This window comes from Microplitis mediator, chromosome 6 (genome assembly GCF_029852145.1).
Source record: "Microplitis mediator isolate UGA2020A chromosome 6, iyMicMedi2.1, whole genome shotgun sequence".
Classification (NCBI taxonomy): domain Eukaryota; kingdom Metazoa; phylum Arthropoda; class Insecta; order Hymenoptera; family Braconidae; genus Microplitis; species Microplitis mediator.
In genome coordinates this window covers 9503202-9527702 of record NC_079974.1, presented here as the reverse complement: position 1 = coordinate 9527702, position 24501 = coordinate 9503202, and the positions used below count along the sequence as shown (strand labels likewise).

At 29.1% G+C, this 24501-nt stretch overlaps 1 protein-coding gene and 1 long non-coding RNA gene across 4 annotated transcripts; both read left to right on the top strand.

Annotated features, from left to right (window-relative positions):
- Positions 1-3607: 3607 nt before the first annotated feature.
- On the top strand, positions 3608-4634 carry LOC130669587 (uncharacterized). Of its 2 annotated transcripts, none has more exons than XR_008990222.1 (3): positions 3608-3888; positions 3980-4135; positions 4363-4634. It is a non-coding gene; the product is annotated as an uncharacterized LOC130669587 (long non-coding RNA). The 2 variants fall into 2 exon arrangements; XR_008990221.1 differs by having other exon boundaries at positions 3970-4135.
- A 6000-nt stretch (positions 4635-10634) lies between these two features.
- LOC130669392 (uncharacterized) lies at positions 10635-11875 on the top strand. 2 transcript variants are annotated; one of them, XM_057472269.1, is made up of 3 exons: positions 10635-11191; positions 11371-11562; positions 11634-11875. In XM_057472269.1, the coding sequence occupies exons 1-3, from the start codon at positions 11133-11135 to the stop codon at positions 11794-11796; spliced, it is 414 nt and encodes a 137-aa protein (XP_057328252.1). In that variant the 5' UTR covers positions 10635-11132; the 3' UTR covers positions 11797-11875. The 2 variants fall into 2 exon arrangements, with proteins under 2 accessions (XP_057328252.1, XP_057328251.1); XM_057472268.1 differs by having other exon boundaries at positions 10635-11562.
- The last annotated feature ends 12626 nt before the right edge of the window (positions 11876-24501 follow it).

The window sequence follows — 24501 nt, the reverse complement described above, 5'->3', positions numbered from 1 at the left end:
GAGATAAATAGATTTATCTATATCATTCGAATTACATTTAAATTACGCGAGAAAAAAGACGATCGTATTTGTTTTCTTTAAATAAATTAATACTTTAATTATTCTGTCACTAAATATGACCGAATGTCACTGAATATACAGCTATATTATTTATATCGCGTTATTTATTCCAAGATTACAGATTTTTATGCTCCCTTTTTGGTTTTAGGAAGCTTTTCAAAGCCAAAAAAGTGTGCATAGAAAAAAAAGGATTCACTGACACAAAAAAATTTTTACTCACCTACAGAAAATTTTTACTTACCCCAAGAAATTTTTTGAATTGTGAATTGGAAACAATAATTTATTTAGAAATAGAAAAAATTACTTGGTGCAGGGAATTATTTCTTGACCAAAAAAATATTTTCTCGCTTCAAGAAAAATTTTTTATTTAATTGATAATGCGTAAAATTTCTTGGTACAAATTAAAATTTTTTGCGGCAAGAAATCTTTTTTTTGCGTACTTTATAAATTCAGTAGTGATATTTGGTCAGTCACGTAGTGACTACAGGATGCTCGTGTTTATTAAATAACAATTAGTAATTAAACTAATCCTGGGGGAACGATTTATTACACCTTAAAAAATTTTTTTTGAGTAATTTAAAACTAAACATAGTTTTCAAGAGAATGAAATACATTCTGAATGATGAAAATAATTTTAAAAAATAAATAAATAAATGAAATTCACTATTTCTGCCCAAAAATAAAAAATTTTTTTCAGAATTTCGGCAAAATGTTCACAAATTTGTTTGAATTAGGACAAATGTTAAGTTACCTGATGGTTGAAAGTCATAAAAAGTAATAATCGGCTTAGGGGGCCTCTCTGCCCCACCCTTCCCTCATAAAATTACAGATACAAAGTTATATCACAGCAGACGATTAAAATGATGTTTTATATTATTAAAATACAATTCATTTATAGTTATTTGCAATTATCAAACGTGTAAAGAATAAAAAATTTTAAATCCGAAATTTTTTAGGGGGCCCACTTTGCCCCTAATCTTCGATTTTTAATTTTAATGGACGCAGCATTAAGAAGTGAAAATAAGTATCAAGGGTCTAAAAAAAGTAAACGTGTAAAAAAAATTAATAATAATATAAGTTTTTTCCGTATATTATTTATTTCAATACTGAATTGAACGGGCTGTCTTAAGTTGGCGGGGGAAAATTAATTTTCCATAATTTTCTCTTGCTAATTTAACTGTTCGTTAACTGTTTGTAACTGTTCGCCAAAAATTAACTTTTGTTCGCTTTTAGTTGGCGAGTGGGATCCCCCGCCATTTTGTGCCTTAAAACATCATGGCGACCACAAAAAGCTCGCAGATTAGAGATCACTAAGTGATGAATGAGGGCAAGTGCTTATAATGGCGAGTTCTGGGATCATAGTGATTATATTCCTAAGTGGAGGTAGCCCTTATGGGTTGGGGAAGAACTTGCGCACCCCACCACTAAACCTAAGCAAGCAGTTCACCAGAGCTGAAGTCTGGTACCATGGGGGATCCATTCCAAGCCCCGCTTTGACCAGAAATGGGAGAAGTGTTTGGGTCCAAATGAGGTCGGACTCGTGGTGGTTGTTGGTGAGACACCCACATGCAATGCATGCCTAATGGGTAAGTTAATGTGAGCTTATGCTCACATTTCGCTTTTATAATATATGGTAGAGTCAAAATAGGGACCACACGCAACGCGAGTATGCCCAAAAGGGTGAGGTATCGGTTTCCGGTCGGCGGAGGCGGACTTAGGTCCCGTTACATTAATTAATTGTTCGCTTTTAGTTCACGAGTGGACCAACCGCCGCCATTTTGTGCCTCAAAACATAATGGCGTCCACAATAAAACTCGTAGATTAGAGTTCATTGAGTGATGGATGAGGGTATGTGTTTATAATGGCGTATCTGAAATCTTGGTGAATATATTCCTAGTGGAGGTAGCCCTTATGGGCTGGGGAAGAACTTGCGTGCCCCACCACTATACCTAGCAAGCGGTTCACCAGAGCTGAAGTCTGGTACCATGGGGGATCCATTCCAAGCCCCGCTTTGACCAGAAATGGGAGAAGTGTTTGGGTCCGAATGAGGTCGGACTCGTGGTGGTTGTTGGTGAGACACCCACATGCAATGCATGCCTAATGGGTAAGTTAATGTGAGCTTATGCTCACATTTCGCTTTTATAATATATGGTAGTGTCAAAAATAGGGACCACACGCAACGCGAGTATGCCCAAAAGGGTGAGGTATCGGCTTCCGGTCGGCGGAGGCGGACTTAGGTCCCGTTACATTAATTAATTGTTCGCTTTTAGTCACGAGTGGACCATCCGCCGCCATTTTGTGCCTCAAAACATAATGGCGTCCACAATAAAACTCGTAGATTAGAGTTCATTGAGTGATGGATGAGGGTATGTGTTTATAATGGCGTATCTGAAATCTTGGTGAATATATTCCTAGTGGAGGTAGCCCTTATGGGCTGGGGAAGAACTTGCGCGCCCCACCACTATACCTAGCAAGCGGTTCACCAGAGCTGAAGTCTGGTACCATGGGGGATCCATTCCAAGCCCCACTTTGACCAGAAATGGGAGAAGTGTTTGGGTCCGAATGAGGTCGGACTCGTGGTGGTTGTTGGTGAGACACCCACATGCAATGCATGCCTAATGGGTAAGTTAATGTGAGCTTATGCTCACATTTCGCTTTTATAATATATGGTAGTGCCAAAGATAGGGACCACACGCAACGCGAGTATGCCCAAAAGGGTGAGGTATCGGCTTCCGGTCGGCGAAGGCGGACTTAGGTCCCGTTACATTAATTAATTGTTCGCTTTTAGTTTTTTTTTCTTAAATAAAAAAAATTTTGACTCTTAAGTTAGCGCCAACTTTAGATTTTTCGACTTTTTTTTTTTTTTTTTTTTATAGTTCAAAACTATTTAATAACTGTTCGATCGAAAAAAACAACTGTTCGGCCTTACTTTTGTTATAATTTAATGATAAACTTTTTTTTTATAAAGGCTAATTAGATTTTATTGCGCATGCGCAGTACCAATGCGCGGATACTTCTGATAAATTACGCGGCCTATTTGAATCTGATCCCAAATAATAATAATAATATTAATAATAATAATAATAATATGCGCAATAATTTTGTAAGCAACTATTATTTTTTCAATCGGATTGTACTTCTAGATTGAGAAAATTGAAAGAATAAAATCTCGAACGAGGAAAAAAAATTATTTATTCAAGTGAAATAAATTTGGATTCATTAGAATGTTATATTTTTGGAAAATTTTATTCATACTTAAAAAAAATGTTGTTAAAATCCACGCTGCGTGATTTAAAAAGACTTTATAACGTATGAATAGCCCCCGCTTCTAGTTTTAAATGCCTATTAAACTACAGAAACCTTTAATACTTGCATTTTGTGAATAAAAAAAAATAATTTACTCTATGTTTTAATTACAAATTTATGCAAGTAACCTGTTTCTCGTTCCTTTTTATATTCATAATTCAGTATTTTAAACTGATTAAAAGATTTCCCGCTGCATTTTAAAAGATAATAACTACAGTGTCACCTAGTGGCGTAACAGGTGATGTAAGCACACGCATCATTATTACAAGTAATTTTATTTATTAAACTGTTTGGTGAATGCTCCAATTTGTGTTAATCAATTAATTTTATAATTAATATGGGAGCTTAATCTGTTTACCATTTATCAAGAGATGAACTATCTCTTTTAAAACTTTTTAACGATAATAATAGCACGAAATTATTGTAACCCTAATTTTTTTTCGGAGCTATTTACTACATTTATATTGATAAAACATCTTAGTATTACGTACACATGCGAGGAAGGTTTTTTTCAATTAATTCGTAAGTATTAAGCCTGTTAACATTTACATGAAATACAGTTTTTTACAGATCTAAGAGGCTTATATTACTTTACTAATCCAGTCAATTTTAGAAGTACGTGTATAAGGCTGATCTATCGTGAAAAGATGCCCAACTGTATGAGGTTACTCCACCTTGAACTCCGAGATAGTAAAGTCCATGATCATACAGATTGGCCAAAATTTGATAAATATTTGAATAAAGTTTTCACCAGCACCAGAGGATCAGAGTCAGTTCAAATTTTTACATACTTACAAAGAAGTACTCTCTAAACATAAATAAGTGAAATAAGTGAATATTCACTAATTCTGAGTGCCAATCGAACCACTTTTTGAAATTAGTGGTTCAGTTCGCACTTGGAATTAGTGAACATTAATTTATTTTCACCAATTCATGTTTAGAGAGTAAATTAATTATTTTCATTATGTGAAATGAGTTGTAATTTATAAATTTTAGTATTCAAGGTTATCAAGATGATTGCAGAATGAACAGCTTCCACAGTTCATTGATTTTTTTGTTGATTCAAAAGATGAAAACTTGGAAATATCACAAAAAAATAAGAATTAAGTTCTTGCGAAATTCTCACTATGCAAAAACTAAGTAAGTTTTTTTTATTATTTTTCATAAATAAATAGGTTTAAAAATAAAGTTGCGTGAAAGCGATTTTATTACATCGAATTAACTATGTTTATTAGGGTGTGTCATGTTAGGGCAACTTTTTTTTCAACACACCAGTTCCTACACTTGCAGGAACGTAAAATAAGATGCCTGTTAAAATTAGATACCTAAATATTAATATTACGTACGTCCTGATTGCGATTTTATGTTTCCGATTTAATTAACAAGGGAACAAAAAAATTTTAAGCTTGAAATTTTATACTTCGATAATGGCGTATTTTGTACAAATAAGCTCAGGATGTGTTTTTGTAGGGAAAACTCAGAAAAAATTTTTTTGATTTGTATCCGTATAACTGTTTATTTCTTATTTAACTTCTACGTTTCTTGCGTTAGTTAAATTTTTTTTTGTTCTATATTATTTAATAAACCGGTTGTTCAAATATTAAACTTAATTTCTGTGTTAATGCTTGTTCATAATCATCTAGATGAAAGCAATTAAATAATTTTAAAATAAATCAACACTTATTTAATTGATTTTGTCTTGCAGATTTTGTTTATACTTTCGAAAAATTTCAATAAAAAGCAGTAAGTTAGTTAACGTCAGAAATTTTACGACGTTGGATTATAATCAAAGTGCGGCAATGGCTTTATTTCAAAAGTATTGGTAGTAAGGATTACCATTTCAATTTTTTCAGGTAATAACACTCGTCTTATTGCTTACGCCGTAAACTACAATCTTTATTTTTTTTTTTTTTTTTTTTTTTACGTTAACTTCTTTACCATACAGTGAAGCTCCCTATATTTAACTCGTCCGTCCAGGACCTTTCTCTAGATTTAACTCATCCTTTTCCTGTTTACCTATATAAAAACTTTAAATATAGGGAGAGACTCCAGTCAAATATAAGGAAAGTTCACTGTAAATGTAAAAAATTTTAATACATTATAATTATGTTGTAAATTTGTTTAGCCCCAATAGACTGATGTTGATCAATGGCGATTGTCAAATACATTAATAGTGTGTATTTGTTTCTACAGGAAAACTATTTCAACAGTGTCTTCGGACAAATTATCTACGGGAACACTGTTCAAATTCGTATGTTTCTTTTTTTTTCTTTATTTATAGTCAATAATTAATTAGAAAATAAGTGTCTTGAAAATCGTATTATTAATTAATTATTTACTTTTGCAGATTCTGTATAATGAAATTTTTGACTGGAACAATCTTCAAAGTCAACTTTTTTGTGAAAATAGTAATATTTTTAAATATGAAATACATAAAATATGCATCAGCTGTATCAAATGTGTTTACCAACATACAGCTATTTATTTTTACTCATACGTAAGTATAAAATAATTATTTTTTATTTATTCTTAGTGTTAGTAGTTCTTATTATATCTTACTTGGTGAAATTTATATGGGGCATTCCACGCCAAATCGATCACTTTGAAACCCGACCCCTTTTGATTTCGCGGAAAATTTTTTCTCTTTTTTCCTACTTTATCAAAAACGTTTCATATAATTTTTGAAAAAAATAACTATAACGTTTCCAAAATTCGACTGATTGGGACGTTTTTTTTTAATTTTGGTTTTTAAATGTATTTAAAAAAAAAATACAAAAAAATTATTGCAATCTATCTTTATTGTGTTTTTTTTTAGATTTTTGGAAGAAATCGAAAATTTTTCGATGATTACCATTTTTGATTTTTGATTTCTTTTTATTGTATAAAACATTAACTTTTTATGCAAATCATCAAATTTTTTCGGAGTGATGTTTTTTTCGATTTATATTTTTTTTCTCCAATTGAAAAAAATTTTTCAGCTAGCCTTATTTCTCATTACATGCTAAAAATTTTTGAAAGTGCTTACAGAACTTCTAAATTTGAAAAAAATAAATAAAAACAAATTATTTGAATAGTAATCATCGAAAAAATTTTATTTTTTTTTCGAAAAATTAAATAAAAATATAGAAGGACGTTCTGAATAATTTTCTCGTATTTTTTTTCAAAAGCTACATTCAAAAACGAAGAAAGGGAAAGAAAGGTTGTCTTTTGGTCCATTTTTGGACAAATGATGGGAATTCAAAAAAAATTTCTTTTAATCATAAAACAATGACTGCAGAAGAATTTTTTTTTTTTTAATTCCTGTCATTTATCTAAAAATGGACCAAAAGACAACCTTTTTTTTCTCATTTTCTTCGTTTTTAACCGCAGTTTTTGAAAATAAATACAAAAAAATTATTCAGAACGTCTTTCGATTTTTTAACTTAATTTTTCGAAAAAAAAAATCAGTTTTATGGAAAAAAAAACAATAAAGATAGGTTGCGACAATGTCTTTGTATTTTTTTTCAAAAAATACATTTAAAAGCAAAAATTTCAAAAGAAAACTTCCCAACCAGTCGAATTTTAAAAAAGTTATAGCTATTTAAAAAAAAAATAATGTTTTTCAAAAATTCATAACTTTTTTTTTGGTTGGGTGAAAAAATTTTAATAAATTATGAGAAACATTTCGATGAGGTAGAAAAAGAGAAAAAATTTTCACCCAAATCAAAAGGGGTCGGGTTTCAAAGTGGTCGATTTAGCGTGGAATGCCCCATATAAACTTTATATTGATCAGTCTCAACTATTCTTGGCTCGAATATTTATCTTAAATAATAATATAATTGAAACTATTTAAATCGTCCGAAAATTCATATATATACTATTGATTTGGAATAGAACAATTCGTTCCTATTCAAAATTTTAAATGCAGATTTTAATAATAGACTTTTTTATCGAAATTTAAAATTAATATCTTTACCATGAATAAATTTAGTAACATATACCTTTGTTACCACAACACCTTATAATGATAATTAATCAATTAATATTTTCTTAGTGCTCAATTTTTTTTATATAAAATACATTGAGTAAGTAATTGAGAAATAATTAAATAACTAAGTATAATTTTCAACAAATATAAAATTCTAAGTAATAAAGATTTGAATAAGTTTATTACCGATCGATAAAGTAGATAACTAGTCGGTTTAAAAGTTAAATTAATAAAAATATGTCTGTTTTATTTACCTTTTTAATTATTTAAAAAGGTAAAATTTATTTATTATTTTCTCTATCAAAAATTAATTAGTTTTATCAGATTTTTAATTTTTGTTAGTATTTTTTTACTATGAAAACAATATTTTTATATTGTGTACGAACCAATCAAATTTTTGGCTTTCTACATATTATTATTATTATCAGCAGTAGTATTATTATGTTAAAACAAATGACGATCAGTGTAAAAATAATTATTTTCGAATAAACTTAAATGCATTGAAATAAATAAAATAATAATATATCACTGTCATTTTTTTATAATTACAATATTTAAAATTCTCATATATATATTAATAATTAGTAATAATTAAAAATTCAACGAGTAAATATACCTAGAAGTTAGCTAAGGTTTAAGTTGAAGTAATTTTTATAATAAATAAACAAAACAAATCTGTTTTGAACAATTATTAAACTTAAATACAAAAATTCAAGTAAGATTACTTAGATAAACTATTTTGTAATTATTTTATTTTTAATATATATTTTTTTTTTTTTTTTTTTTTTCAGGCGTTATTCAGTTTAATGCCATTATGCCCCCAAAATCAAAAGTACCTGTTGATGACGCTGTTAATGTACTAGTCAGATACATAAGTTATTTTGCATCTGAACAATTACCTGAGTGGTCCTCAGATGTATGGGCTATGATGGCAAAAGAACCCGAATTTATAAATAAGTGGAATGATAAATGTGTACGAACGAATGTTAAAGAAAATCGACGAGGTATTTTGACAAAGGCCAGAGAGCAGTGTGATTATTTTGTTCCAGTGTGCAATAAAAATGTTGAATATATAGACGATGATGATGATGAAAGTGATGATAATGACCAAGATGATAACAATAATGACCAAGATGATAACAAAAGAGATCCAGATTTTTACAGTAATATTTATTCGAATACACTCGCTATGAAGAACATCGAAAGTTTTGATGTTCAGTTTCCACGACCGTTATGGAACTTTATCCAGAAAACGTATCCTATCCGTGAAAATGATAAAAACTATCCTGGGTTTCAACCCAAAGTTTGGACTGACACGCTGGCATTGAAGTTCTGGAAACAGTATCGTTTGAAATGTGCATTTGTATTTAAAAAAGGAACAATTCAACGACATGACCTCTATTTTGCTACAATAGTTGGTCGTTGTAGAAGTAAAAAATGTAGAAATTTTTTATTCGGATATATTGAAAATGACCCCGGTGAACATGGTGACGTCATGATTAAAATGCAATGTAGAGATACACGCTTCGAAAAGCACGAAAATTGTTATCGACCACTTAGAGGTCAAAGAAGACAAGACATGAAGAAAGAAATCAGAAACAAAGGTGTCAAAGCCAGTTTAAACGCTGAAGCACAAAAACTACTTAAACGTGGGGACACTCAATGTCTGGTGATGTTGAAAACCAATGTTCTGCACCAATTAAAAAAAGAAAATGTAGAAGATGACTTTGCTGTTAAGCCAGAAGATAGGCAAGATCTTATAAAAGCATTACTGTGTATGGATCAAACCATGATTTATCGGGACTCTATTAATTTAGTTAGTACTATACCGTTTTGGGTATTTTATTCGACACCAACTCAACTACACTGTTATCGGGAATATCGTCGCTTGCATAGACAATGGTCATCAATTTGTATTGACGCTACGGGTGGAGTAGTCAAGAAGTTTAAGGATTGCAAAAATAATTGCACTAGTACAATTTTTTTATATGAAATCGTGATAAACTTTTAGAACAGTTCTCTGTCAATATATCAGATGTTATCTGAAGTTCATGATACAGATGTTATAACATTGTGGTTGAAGAAATGGTTGCGGCTGGGAGTAGTCAGTCCTCACGAAGTTGTATGTGATGGTGCCCTTGCACTGTTGAATGCAGTATCTTTAACATTTAACAATCGTTCTCTGTCTGATTATATTGAATTGTGTTTTAATAATGTCAAGAATCTTAATATAACTAAACCAAATACGTATATTCGGTTAGATACCGCTCATTTCGTCCATTCGGTGAGTGGTTGGAAATGTTGGAAATCTGTATTTCATAAAAGTGTGAAATCATTTTATTTGTATTGCATTGCTCTGTTAATTGAATGCCAACAGTTGCAAAATTTTGAAAGAATTCTGGTATTGACGATAATTCTTTGCAGTACAGAACATGAAGATTCTGTTATTTCATATAGTAATAAATCTTTAACTCCTCTTGATGCTCGAGTAGAATCAGAAGATCTCATTGGCAGTAAAAATACTAATAACTTCATAAATGAAATTGAGGAAAAAATTAAAACAATGGACTTTGACCTTGAAAAAATTTCCATTTTGAATGACCCTGTACAAAATCCAATTCATGATTCCGCCACAATAACTTCATGGATTTCTGATTTGGCTGCTTGCGCAGAAAATATTATAAGTACTGGCAAGACACTAAACAGTTTTTATATTCCACCATTTAAAGAACCGTTGCTTAAGGCTGCTAAAGAATTTCCTTTGTGGACTAAAGTTTGCGTTCCTAATAAAAAATTGAGAGCGACGTCATCATACATTGAAGAAGATTTTAAGGATTTAAAGTCAATGCTGCGTAAACAAATCGCTCTTCCGGCTCGCTTAGATGTTTTCGTTAAAGCTCACTTGACAAATCTTTTAGGAGGTGTTGTTTTGTTTCAAAATAAATTAACGAAATTTGTTGATGATAATATTGATAAATCAACAGTCAGTATAGAAGATTCAAATGACAATCTTAAAGAAAAAGCGGATAATGATGTCAAGTCTCAAGATTTTGTAACGAAAACTGGCGAAACTTAGGAAACGACCCGAAACATACTAATTTCGACTGGATTAACTACGGTAAAAATTTTAATTATCCCACTGAAGACAAATTTGATGAAAATTCTGAAAATGGCGCTGTTCATAAAGAAAAGTTAAGTTCATCTAAGGAATTAAACGAAAATATAATTAGTGACAATGCATTTAGTGATGATGAATTCATGCCAAGTTTAAATGAGTCTATTCTGAATGTTCATAATTATAGTTTAAGAGCTAGTACTCCATTAATCAGCCAAATTCATGAAAATAAAATATTAGATATTGCCATTGAAAAAAATAGTAGAGTAATTAAAAAGGAAGGCAAATATTTTAAACCGTGTCCTGAAGTTAAGTTAATTAATGATCTGATCAAAAAACAAGAACCTAAAACTAATGAAGAAAATGTACCGACGAACCCCAATAATAAAAAACAAGAAACGTACTTGTTGATAAATGGAAATAAAAGTGGACCAATTTATCATGAAGGTGATGCTTTTTTAGCTCTAAATACATGTCCTTTAGACAGTATTGTGCAGTTACTTTTTAATGGAGCACTAGAGGACAAAAAATTTTATAAATTTTTAGAGGCTTCTGAAAATCCTGTTTTTAAAATGGTTTTGAATTTAATGAAATATGGGGTGAATAAAAACTAATATCAAGAACGATTTTCTATTTTATTAAAAATTTACGGAGATAAAGAAAAGAAACAAACTTCAATATAGAATGATGGCCAGGAAAATAAACCAATTCAAATCTCACGTGCTATTGACTGTCAAGACAATGTGAGTAGCTTGTGGAATAAGTTATTTGAAAACGTCCCCAGTATGTTTGAGAACATTTCATGTCCATCACCAAATTGTACTCGCTATGATTTCCAATCCACTAGGCCAACTTTAAGCGTTAACTATAAAACTCTTATTAATAAGGGATTTGGTAATTTGCAAGATGCGCTTACTTTTAGTGGTACATATGAAAGGTTCTGCACAAATTGTCAAGAAAAGACACAAATCTGCGAACAAGTTCTCAATGCGTATATATATATTGAATTAGATATTAAGTTGTCTAATGATGATGAAGGTATGGAATGCAGGCTACGAGATTTTCCAACTTTTTTAACTATTGAACAAAATGAAGCGATGAAGTTATGCTATAGGTTAGTATAATTTTACTATTTTATTTGTACAACTGAAAAATTTATATAATGACTTTTATTTTAATTTTTAGACTATGTGGAGCTATCGGATTCCATTCATTTCATTACATTGCTTATTGTCGGAGATTATCAGGGGAGTGGCGGTTTTATAATGACTCATTGAAAGAATCAAAGGCAATTAATAGCTATTCGAAAATTCTGCCACATGGAGTACTTTATTTACTGAATAATTGAGTTCAGTGATTTATTGAAGAAAGTTGCATTATTAAAGTAAATTTCTCCAACCTTTAAAAAATTTCATTTCATCGAAAAAAAAAAAGATTTGTTTCAAGTTTTGACAAATTAATTATTTTATTCATATTTGTATCTTCCTTTTTTTGATACTTTGCTAAAAAAGTTACTATTTCGCGGATTCAAAATCTTTAAATGTTAAATTAGCAATGTCTGTGAATTTGTTTTATTAAAGTTATAGATTTGTTGATCATTCTTTTTGAAAGAACCATTTTTACTGTAAAAATGATTATTGTTATCAGAAAAATAAATTAAGTTATGAGTTCATTGCATAATCAATCGTATTTACGTTATTCCGTCGTTAATTTGGGTACATACGTGCACAGAGTGTTAATAATAATTTAAAATAATTTCATTTTTATGCATATTTTTTGGATAATTTGTTGTTCACCAAAATATTTAAATTACGACGTATGAAAATGGTCAGGAATTTTAAATCAATGCTGTTGAAGTACATTCGAATAGAATCAAAAATGTATTAACGATAAGGCACTTTAGAGGTAACTTTTTGTTTAGTTTATTTCATTCTACTAAAAATTCAGTTAATTGTCTATTGATTGTGATTCCTTTTTCTAGTTATTCCAACGAAGTAAAAATAATCTATTCACTTTCAGCAATTGAAGATGTTTTTTTAAAAGTTTTTTTGTTAATAATTAAAAAAATACTTTTCGTAAGTGCATTTCAACGACAAGTGTAGAAAAGTATGGGATCCAACGGCCAGACAGCTGGAAATCATTGTACGCCAAAGATTATCATATTAGTATTTAGTGAAAAATAATATGAGTGTGAATGTAGCAGACATCAGACAAATTTAAAATTATTAATAAACAGAGCCCTGTGGAAAAGCTCTCATAAATTCTGATAAGATATTGAATATTTTTTTTGAGAATCTATGAGCTTCGAAAATATCTATGAGATTTAAAAAAATTCTCATATGAATTTTTATGAGCATCTATGAGTCAAAGCTTTTGATGTTTTCCTATCATGATTTCCGTACTAGATTTTTAAAAGAATAAGTAAGATTTTTTAATTTATGAGATTTTGTGACTCGAATTCCGCCAACGATTATGAGATTGAATAAGTACTTTCACTTCTATAAGATTGTTACAGTTTATTCTAATCTATTTTCAAGAAAAATTGATCAGGCGAATTCCGATGTTATAATACTTACAAAATCTCAATAAGATTATTTTTTTATACGAAATTTCCAGAATTTATAAGTTTTAATAAGAGTTATCCTAGGAGATAATATCTTATTGAATATCATAAAATATTTGTCATATTTTATGAGAAAATATTTAACATGTATTTCTTCGAAATTTTATGAGACTGAATCAGGAATCACATGGACAAATGCAGACCTTTTTCTCATAAAAATTTTATGAGAATTAGTAAGAAAATCTATAATCGAATTAACTTGTAAAAACTTAAAAGATTTAATTTTAATTTAAAAGCTATGTGATTTATGAGTTTTTGTAAGTTTTAGTTAGAAGGCTATTACTTATAAAATATTATGGAGGACTTATGAGATTTTATAAATAATTTCCATTCACATAAAATATTAATTTTATCAGATTCATTCAAAAATAATTGCTTAACTCGTTTTTTTTTTTTATAAGAATTTACACCAAAAATACTAATATTATCACTATTTCTTGTACTTTAAATATTTTAACTGTTCGGAGATGAGTGAAAATATAAGTTTTTATGTGTTTTTTTACAAACCCAGTAATGTATCTTGCCCATTTTTTTTTTTTTTGGTGCAAGATACATTACTTTTTGTAGCGATATTGCATTTTTTTGGTTAAACAGAATAAAATTTCTCGGAACAAGTACTATTCTTTTCACGCAAGTTTTTTTGTATTCTCCGAACAAAATAACAAAAGTTGTTTAAGCCAAGAGAATAAATTCCTCGGGAGAAAAGATCGATATGGAGAAGGGGAAAGTCACCGGTGCTAGGCAGCAGCAGCGGGAGTAGTTCAGTGCTGGCCACGAGATCGCGCCTACGATTTGTAGTGTCCCTGGTAAGACATATATTTCAGAAGTGTTATATTCCAAATTTCAATACGATTTTATTCGAGTACTCCTCTGTCATTTGACAGACCAACAAGTACCTGTTTGGGTTGTACTATGGTGTATCCCATTATGTATCATGACTTTAATATTTAAGATTAATGTTTACTAGAGTAATTTTTGATGAATAAATAAACGGACTCAATTTCATAGATTTTTCGTGAATAGATTGCTAAAGATTTTCCGCGTAAATACTCATACAAATATTCTTGAGTATATATAATAGAAATTTTTTGAATTCATGCTAAAAAATTCAATAATTTAGCATATAAACTATACGGAAAATGACTATACTCACATTGATTAATCAGTATCAAATCTTTTATGATTACTTCAGAAATCGTCTCATACAATCTTATTCATTTCCAAAATCTACTCAATTGTAAACTTTACATTTTTCGAAAACTTATAAATACTTATAATCACAATATCACAGCTTCTGTTTCTTATAGATTCTGATAATTTATATGAGAATTTTAAGAAAAAAATTTTTTTGATGAACCAGCTATGAGAAAATAATTGTATCAGAATTTTTGAGATTTTTCGTGGACAAATACTGATTGTTTTCTCATAGCCAATTTTTTTTATGAGTTTTTATAAGACCTTTTCCACAGGGAGTAAATGATTGATAAAATAAAATTTAAAAAAAAATGCGCATTTAAAAAATTTAAAAATTAATAAGTGAATTTTTTATAAATATCATTTTTTAAATTATTTTCTCTACTTATTTATAATTTAAAATTTGTCTGATGTCTGCTACACTCACACTCCATATATAACTCGTGATATGATACTGAAGTTAGTAGATGTCTAATAATTTTTGGATCTTTTTTTACACGATAAATCATAAAAAAAAATATTTGAAAAAATTTCACCAGTAGTTTTTAAAATTTTCTACATGTGCGTATATTTATTTTATTTTTTTTGCAATTGTCTGCTAACTTCAGGATCATCTCGTGATTCATACTTTAAATTAATTTGTTTAATTTATTGACATCATTTAAATTACATATTCGATTAATTTACAGGGATTATTTCCGAATCACGATCATGTTTACCAGCATAGATGAGTTTCGGATGAAAAGAAAACTTATGATTATTGTCTGTCATGTTACTCATTATCCAGATTCATGTAGTAGAACTGATACTTACAGGTAATGTAAATAATAATTATAAAAATTAATGTAATTTTATAAATAATAAAATTATCTGTAAAAAATTATTGTAGAGTTACTTTGTATTGGATGTGCATGATTATAAAACCGCCTCAAAGTTTTAGTTTGCTGGGTATTGTAATTGAGTTAAAGTTATGATAATCATAATGTATTAACATACCATTTAGACTCAATAATCTGAATTATATTCTGAATACGAATGCAAAGATAGTTTTATTCAAAAATAAGGTTTGAACCTTTATCTATATAAAAAAAAAAGGTGCAATTGTTACAAAAAATTATAAGTATTTTAATTCGCGCTGTAATTTTCAATACTTAGTCGAAAAATGAGTGATGCAGAAGTGATTGAATAATTAAACATTCAAATACTAGAGTATTCACATGCTAGTAATCAATAATTGGTCACAAAAAAAAGAAAATAATAAAAAAAGGAAATAATATTTATCTATACGAAAAAATTCCAATAAAAATAAAAATATTTAGTCCTCAAAGAAACTTTCAAATCGGATGCTATTGATTTAAATTTACTTAAAACTGCTCAAATTAATCTATTGAACTTTTGTAAGTGATTTTTTTAATAGTTGTAGTATCAATAGTGTTTCTTCAATGTCTAATACTTTTTCAAGTACATCGAGGTTCTTAAACAAATGAATCAGATTTCAATTTCAACATATATACTCAAGCTCAAGCTTTTAATACGGTCACAAAATTTTTAATTATGTTTTTTCACAGAAAAATGATATATTTCAATCTAAATAGCAACTGCTATCAGTGTTATAAATTGTTACTGTCGTAGATTTTTGTTTAAAATCTAAATCCATCGAGAATTTTTATCAGCACTTTCGTATTCAGCGTATGAAATTTACCTTAAGAATTTATACGTATTATTAAATAATAAATAATTCCTTCGGCATTATTTACAGAATCACCTAACTTTTTATGTCACATGAGAAAAGTTTTTTGGAATCGCAAATTTATATTTGCATTTATAAATAAGAAGATTTATCATTTGCCAGTATATCCAAAAGTAAAGGAGAAGAAATCATTGGGGCTGATAATAATATTTCTAATGACAGCAAAGCTCTGGTCAATCGCGATGAAAAATCACAGTGAAGAAACTAATGAAAAATACTGTTGACGAAATATAAAATAATACAAAAATTTTTTTGATTTAGTGCGCACGTTATGATTATTTTTTGTTGTAGTTAACGATTTAGGAAATAGTTTGTTGTGAACAAGCGATTAAGGGCATTCTCAGACAATGCCCCCTCCCCCCACTTTTTGAACTGTCACAACAGTATTAAAATTTTATTAATTAATTTCAAAAAAATTAAAGTATTAATTCAACAAGGACAACGCAGTTATAATTTCGCCGAAATATAGAATTTAAAAAAAGTTACTCACAGTTGTTATCAATTAAGAGTTTAACAAAATTTGATAAGTAAATTTTAGCCTATAAAATTTGAAAATTCAAATTATAAAATTGACATGAAGATTTTACTGAAATTTGTTTAACAAATTCTGGTTAACTCCTAATTGATATTTTTTTTTAAATAATTTTTTTAAAAATCTATGTTTTGGCGAAATTGTAACTGCGTTGCCTTTTTTTCAATTAATGCTTTAACTATTTTTTAAATTAATTATCAAAATTTTAATGCAGTTGTAACCGGGATTCGGTAATAGTTCTTCAACGTCGTGCTCGAGGGATAACTAGAACCTGGTGGCTGCCTACGGTAACTGGACAACGAGGGATAAATTAACTCTTTCTCATACCAACTGGATTTGCTGAGGCAAAGTTACAGGGCGCATGCGCGGGCCTGGGGTACGAGGTAGTAACCGACTCGCTGAGGGGCAGGACGGACAATTCTGAGCAAACCACAGTACAGTTCACACCTTTTGCTACAACAACTTTATCTGTAATACTTTCTATCCAAAACGTTTTGGTAAATTGAGTTATTCTACGTCGACGGAAGTCCAAGGAAATCTGGAATCATTATCTGTTAGAAGTCTTGGTCCATTGGAGTAAATTTTGAAGGAGTCGGAGTTTTATTATTGAGAAAACCGTTCAAGGAGATTTGTGATGTGGTCCTGGGCCGATTTAGATGCCAAGAGAGCCAAGATGGCTGAGTCCCGTGACGTAGGTGTCTTATAATTTATAAAGTTTTATTCAAATTAATTATTGCACTGGTAAGAATAATCTTACCATTTAAATTATATAAATTGGCGTTTATTATAAATAATTTCTCTCAGTTGGAGAGTTAAAATTAAATTTGAAGTTTTCTGTCAGTGTTGAGAATGAAAATTAATTAATATCATAATTATAAATTATCCAAGCAATTAAAGTAAAATTTATAAAGTCGAGTCAGTGTCGTACCCGCCATTTTGGCGTCTGTAAATTGTCAAGGTCAAATCGTCATTCTCACCAACTTGTGTCGTCAAATATTGTCGCGGTTTTATTTTATTTGATTATTGTAAAGTGGGGTCTGTTGTCTGGGTAAATTGGTTAAATAAAATTGCCATCTAGTTTATACACATATATCATCTATACAAATCTTTTATTTTACAAGCTACCTATACTCTCAACATCTTTAATTATTCCTTGTGACCAGGATCGGGTATTCCCCGCCCTGTAGAAGAGCTAGTCACAAAACAGTTGATTTTATCAACTGAATCTAATCTTGGCTTCCTGGACAGGGGGTCACACCCTGGACTGGGGGTCTCGGTTATACAGTCATTACAATTGGAAGTAATTGAAAATTTGTGAATAATGGGGGGAGGGGAGGAGCACTGCCTGAGAATGGCTTTAATGTATAGCGATTCATAAATAATTGCAATAATAATTAATAAACAATAATTTAGTAAGCAATAGTTTAATTTTTCTTCAATTGTACAGAAATGTCCAATATTTCATCATTACAGAAAGTATCTGAAGGTTTAATTTCTTAGTACATGACTGAAATACAGATAATAGATTAAAATATTAATCGACTAATAAAGAATTTGAGTGAAAACAAATACAAAGAATGTTTAAATCTTTATTTATTACAATTTATAAAATTACTTTGTGCTTTGCATCGAAAAATATTCGAATTAAGGTTTCAACTTTCAGGTTTATAATAGAAAAACTAAAATTACACAGAGTATTTATCTTGAATTATTGGGATTTTTTGTTTTTTATGGTAAGAATTAGATAATACAAAATTCAAATATTTACGATATTTAATATTTGATTTTATTAATAAAAATTTTGTTTTTTCTAAAAAAAAATTCATAGTTTACAATGGGTGATAGATAAAAATTTTTCATTTAAATTTAATAACAGGCCCAAGTGATCCAATTTGCTAAAATTAGTTATAATTTTATAAAATAATGTAGCAGTAATTTTTGTATATTATTCACTCGATAACTTTAAAATAATTTAACGATGACATTTTTATGTTTCTACGCATGAGAATAAATACCCTTAATAGAAATTTAATTAAAGCTTTTTAATGATTAAAATTTTTATTGAAAAATTAAAAACTGGAAAAATATCGTCGTGAAGTGAAGCTTCTATAGTGAAATTTTTAAACTATAATATTTTCTACTTAATTATACAAATGTATATTATTACAAATGAAAAACTTGAGGAAAGAATGTCACAAGGAAAAATATATTGCTGTATTTGTAGAGTAGGATAGTCCGTATAGGATCCATAAATACGTACGTAAATTTACATGTCACTGTAAATTAAAATACTATTTTGTAAATTTTTATAAACAGCATTGACAAAGACGATAGAAAATACGTTGTTGATAACAATGAAAAAAATTTATCATTTAAATACTTAATTTGTCTCAATACATCTGTCAATATTAGTGTTATCAAGTATTTTGTTAACCATATAATTATCAAGTTGTTCTGATAATAATTATTATTTCACACACTCAATGCTAATTATTAATTAGTTATGATTAATATGTTACGAGATCAATCGATAACTTTTACGGGAAATGTCCCTAAAAAAATGGTGCTTTCGATCCTTCTTAAAAAAATAATTTTATGGGAATCCTATGAAAATGAAGAAATTAATAAATCTATGTAGTGATAATGATAACTGAATCGTGATTCATAAATTATTTTTATTTAATATATTTAATATATAGGCTAAATTAAATTGTTGATATTACTAATTATAATTAAGAAATCGACCAGTTCTCTATTAATAATATTAAAAGTTATAGTTGAATTAATCCTAAATATAACAGTATTAATTTTACAGAAGTTACTCTGAAGGTACTCAGGTCAAAAGTAAAAAAAGTAATTTAATTTTTTAAAAAGCAATTGTATTTATTTATTTATTATAGTTGAATTATTTTACTATCCTTTTTCCTAATACTAACAATAGCATATAATTGTTATTTTTTTGATTACCATTTAAAAATATAATTGTTGAATATTTGAAATCTTCTGTTTTCATGTGCCTATGTATTATGGCAAATTGAGGTTATAAATTGTTTTATAGTAAAAAGAATTTTTTTCTTGCATTAAAACGTGTACACAATTTTGATTTAATTATGTCAATATTCTTATTTCTATGTCAACTTATTTTAAGTGTTCAATCAATTACTTAGGTTATTTAATCGATGATTAAAATTTTTAATTGGGTCAATTTGTTTTTTCCAATAAGTGTTAAAAATATAAAAAATTTTAAGTTATAATTTTTATATGGTTACTTATTTAGTAAATATACATCTGTATAATATTAATGAATGAGTAATAATTTTTTTTTTTAGGTTTAAATTCGGTCAAGCATGTTAAAAACACTTGTGTATACATATGTCTCTGGAGATTTACGAACGGCTGAAATGTTTTAATTTCAAACAAAATGATCTATATTCACCTCACAATTATAATGTCATTTGGAGACATACAACCGAGTTATTGCTTGGATTATCTATTTAACATATTCGGCTGTTCATGACACTACAAACCGTGATGGATTTTCTGCAAGAATTGAAGGGAGAGTTAAATAAGATATTAATTACTTTTTCACTTACTAGTAGCTCGTAAAATTAACAAAAAAGCGTCACGTTATTGATACAAATGCTATCAAAAGCGTAGATGTTTTCATAAACTTTCCTAGAGTACCATACCTTTATACAATTCCTAATTTAGTGTTTTAATAAAATTATTTTTAATTTCTATGAAGATTTAATACTTTTTAAGTAAATAAATAAATCAATAACATATTACAAGTACTGATATAAAGAGTATCAATTAATCAATTTTTTGTTAAAAAATATCCTGCCAATTGAATATTAATCTGTTCTTTTATTCATATTCGCGTATCAATAGACGATAGATATAGAAATCCAGATACCCCAGATTCTATAGAAATTAATTATATAGAAACCTAGATTTCTATATGAATTTACCACAACCAAATCCATTTATTCGAATTCCCATGTCAAGTTCTTCTATGAGAATCTAGGTGCCCACAGTTTTCTATGTAGAATTCTCATATGGGAATCTAGATACACATAGTTTTCTACATGGACTCCCATATGGGAACTCAGGTACCCACAATTTCCTATGTAGATTGCCCATATGAGAATAAAGATACCGATGGTTTCCTACATAGATTCTTATATAAAACCAAACGCTCTTATATTAATTCCCATGGATTCTTACATAAATCCATACTTTACTATATGGGTTTCCATCCAATCCCACATGGATTTTTTTGATAGAAATCGTTAAAAATACGAATTCTATCATATTATCATCACTGTTATGTCATTAAATTTATTTGGCTACTTATTTATTTATTACTGAGCGTATTAAAAATTTTTTACGCTTAATATATTTTAATACCTTTAAGTTGATACTTGCAATGATTAAATTGATATTTTTAATGTTTTAAATTAGTAAATTCAACAATTGTACAGTTCTAATTAATTTTTTTTCAGTTAACAAAACAATAATTGATTTAGCTGAATTATAATATAATATATTAATTGAAAAAATTAAACAGAAACTGTAATAAGCCTGTAACAATGTTAAATAATTTATAGTGTAAGATTTGAAACGAATAAAAAGTGATTGTTTTTTTCAGTGAACAATACCTAAGATAGTGGCACATATTTTTTTGGAGTTTTTAATGTTAATAATACACGGTCAACGGCTGTTTGCACTAGTTAATCACCTTCCTAAACTTAACACCTAAAATTTAATTTTTTAAATTTTGTTATCAACAATTCAATTGTCCGTCCAATACCGTCAATGTCCGATATAATTTTTTATTTGTCCGATAATTGTTTATTTTTAAAAAATTAAACAAATTTTTGTTTGTAAGTAGGCAGTAATTCTTGCTGATCAATTGATTTTTTTTTAATTTGATAGATGAATTTTTGTATTAGAATAAGAAAAATTTAATTTAGAATTCTTTGAAAATAATTAATTATCGTGTCAGGCCCGAGGCCAATTAAATTTAAAGTACGGAAAAAATAGAAATAAATTAAATGTAATTATAATTTTATTTCAAATTTGTCGGCATTAATAATTAATTATTGTATGCATACAATTAATTATTAGTTCCGATACAATTGAAATTAAATGTTAAATACAACTCATTTTTTTCTATTCTCTCTACACTTAAGATTTAATTGACTTCAGGCCCTGTAGAAAAATTAATTATTAATGACGAAGAATTCTAAATCAAATTATAATTACAATTAATTTTTCTCTATCGTCTCCACACTGTAGATTCAATTGGCCTGTAACAATCGTTACATATGGATCGCGATTTAACCATTTAATTAATTTTTCCAAAATTTTTGACTTTATAAACAAAAAGTACAATGCCACACCCAAAATCTTTGCGTTGAGATCATCTCAGGTACCTATGTAAGTGCATGCACGATGAGTAAGAAAACAGAGATCGACCGATGTGACAATTTACCTTTCTCTTTCTCTCCATCAAAAGGGCAGAGCCTATGCTCAAACCCAACTACGTCATCTAGCCGTATACTCATCTTGCATCCACACTTACCTGCGTACACCTATTCACAACACATTTATAAGAGAGAATGTATGTATGTATGCGTACGGGCGTAGTACCCAAAGTATGTATAGCTGCGACTTAACGGAACACCTGCACGTGTGCACCGGACCTCTAATTGACTCAACGGTCATAAAAATTTTACGACCATCTAATTTACATATTTCGAAATCACTGCATACGTTCCCATGATATGACTAAACGGATTTACGCACTTAGCCATTCGTTTTTCTATTAGAGCACTTACTCATCCGTTGTTGTTGACAAAACGATATCATCCGATGTCCATATATGGACTTTTCTAAATTTTTAGAAAGTTATTCCCGGAATCGTGTACTTACTCATCATGTTAATGAGATGGACCCAATGATTGCACCAGAAATCTATGACTTTCCCTTCAAAACTAGAGTATATAAACTGCCGAAAATCTAACGAAGGCAGTCAATCGCTAATCAGAATTAAACTCTGCCGGATCTCGAGTCGATCAAAAATAATCTCTCCGAAGCTCTCCAGATTTTAATAAAGTACCGATTAGTTCTAACGGCTTAAGTCCGGTTAGTACCGCGAATCAGAGGTAAAATTTTAATCGTTGTCCACGTGACGGTCCACCGCCTAGGCAATCGGACTCCTTGGCCAAATACTTAAATTTTAGAAACTCGCGAAAATCACGGTCGATTCGACTCACTCAAATCAGGATCATCGGTCTCGTGACGGTCTATAGCCTAGGAATCCAGACTCCTAGATCGAAATCCTAAAAACAAATTTCAATATCCGCATTCGTATTCGGTAGATAGGGGAGTGTATCCGCTTGGCACCCCAGTAGCTCCGAGTCCGGATAGTGCAGTAATTCCGCTGAGGTAAAATCACGACGCCACAGTGCAGTGTTCCGGCGAATCAAATAAAAACAATTTCGCGATCATAAAATTCAAATCGGTGAATGGTAAGAGAGTGTGATCAGCGCAATTTGTAAACCACCTTCAGCTGAGTGGTAAGTCAAAATATATATATATATATATACATATTGTTAAACCTATAACATACCCAATGTAAACCTTATTATAATTTTATACCAGAATATACAGATTCTTTTCTTTTTTTAATCAAAGATATCTTTCTCTTATTTATACTTCTCACTCTAACATTCGTAAGTTAACGGGTACAGTAAGAGACAGACGTAAAGGAACAGGGACTTCTCGAGGGCCCATATTCACCTACCTGTTTCCCTCTCGCTTTAAAATCCCTGACCTACCCTAAAGCCACGCAGGTCAACGATCGGGATTGTCTATCGTACTTCCGCTCGGTACGAAATAGACTTATTTAGTATACAAAAACTTGCCAAATATTAAACATTCTCACACTAGCCACGTGACGGTCCTATTAGGCTCCTTGGTTGAGTAATAGAATAAATATTTTGGGTAGTTTTACTAAATAATTAATTAAATAAAACCCTTCGCCCGTCGCCTTCACTCTCTCCGATCGTGATAGGCCACAGGTCTGATACAATAATTAAATCTAATTTTTCAAAAATTATAAATCAAATTAAAATTACAATTAATTTTTCTCTATTCTCTCCACACTGTAGATTCAATTGGCCACAGGTCTGATACAATAATTAAATCTAATTTTTGAAAAATTTTCAATTAAATTTTAATTACAATTAATTTTTTCCTATTTTTTTCACACTTTAAATTTAATTATCCTCAATTTTCAAACAACATCTAATTATTAATTCTGAAAAAATCTTAATTTTATTTAAATTACAATTTTCCTCATTCCGTCCACACTCAAAATTCAATTGCCCTCATAAAAAATTTCATTACTATTTTCAAAAAATTCAAAATTAATTTTTTATTATTCTGTGTTTATGTTCTTGTTCTTCTGTTCATCTTCAAAATAAACCATATTGTTGACATAAATAAAATGAAAATTTATCAAACATATGATCAATAACTTGTTTAAATCCAGTTTCACACCTTTAGCTTACTTGAAAAGGTATTTTAATTCGATACAATTTAACTTTTACTTTTTGCTTCTAGTTGTTGATAAATAAATAATAAAATTATATTCATCTAAACATGTATAACTATTCTGATAGTGGAGTGCAACCACTGTTAAATTAATGGTTATAAACAAATATGGCGGCTCTCTGAAAGCTGTTTTACTTTTGCGCATGCGCAATGGTAATTGCCAATTAAAAAATTAATTTCACTAAAAAATTAATTAAAAATAGAAAAACAATCGGAGAAATGATATTATTAATCGAACAATTAATAAAAAAAATTAATCTATCAATTTTAAAAAAAACTAATCGATTAGCAAGAGTTGGTGCCAACTTAAGAACGAAAAATTGTTTAATTT

Coding starts and splice junctions, on each gene's coding strand:
- LOC130669392 (XM_057472268.1), top strand. CDS start 11,234: ATGTTTGAGAACATTTCATGTCCATCACCAAATTGTACTCGCTATGAT. Junction 11,563..11,633: donor GCGATGAAGTTATGCTATAG/GTTAGTATAATT, acceptor TTTAATTTTTAG/ACTATGTGGAGCTATCGGAT.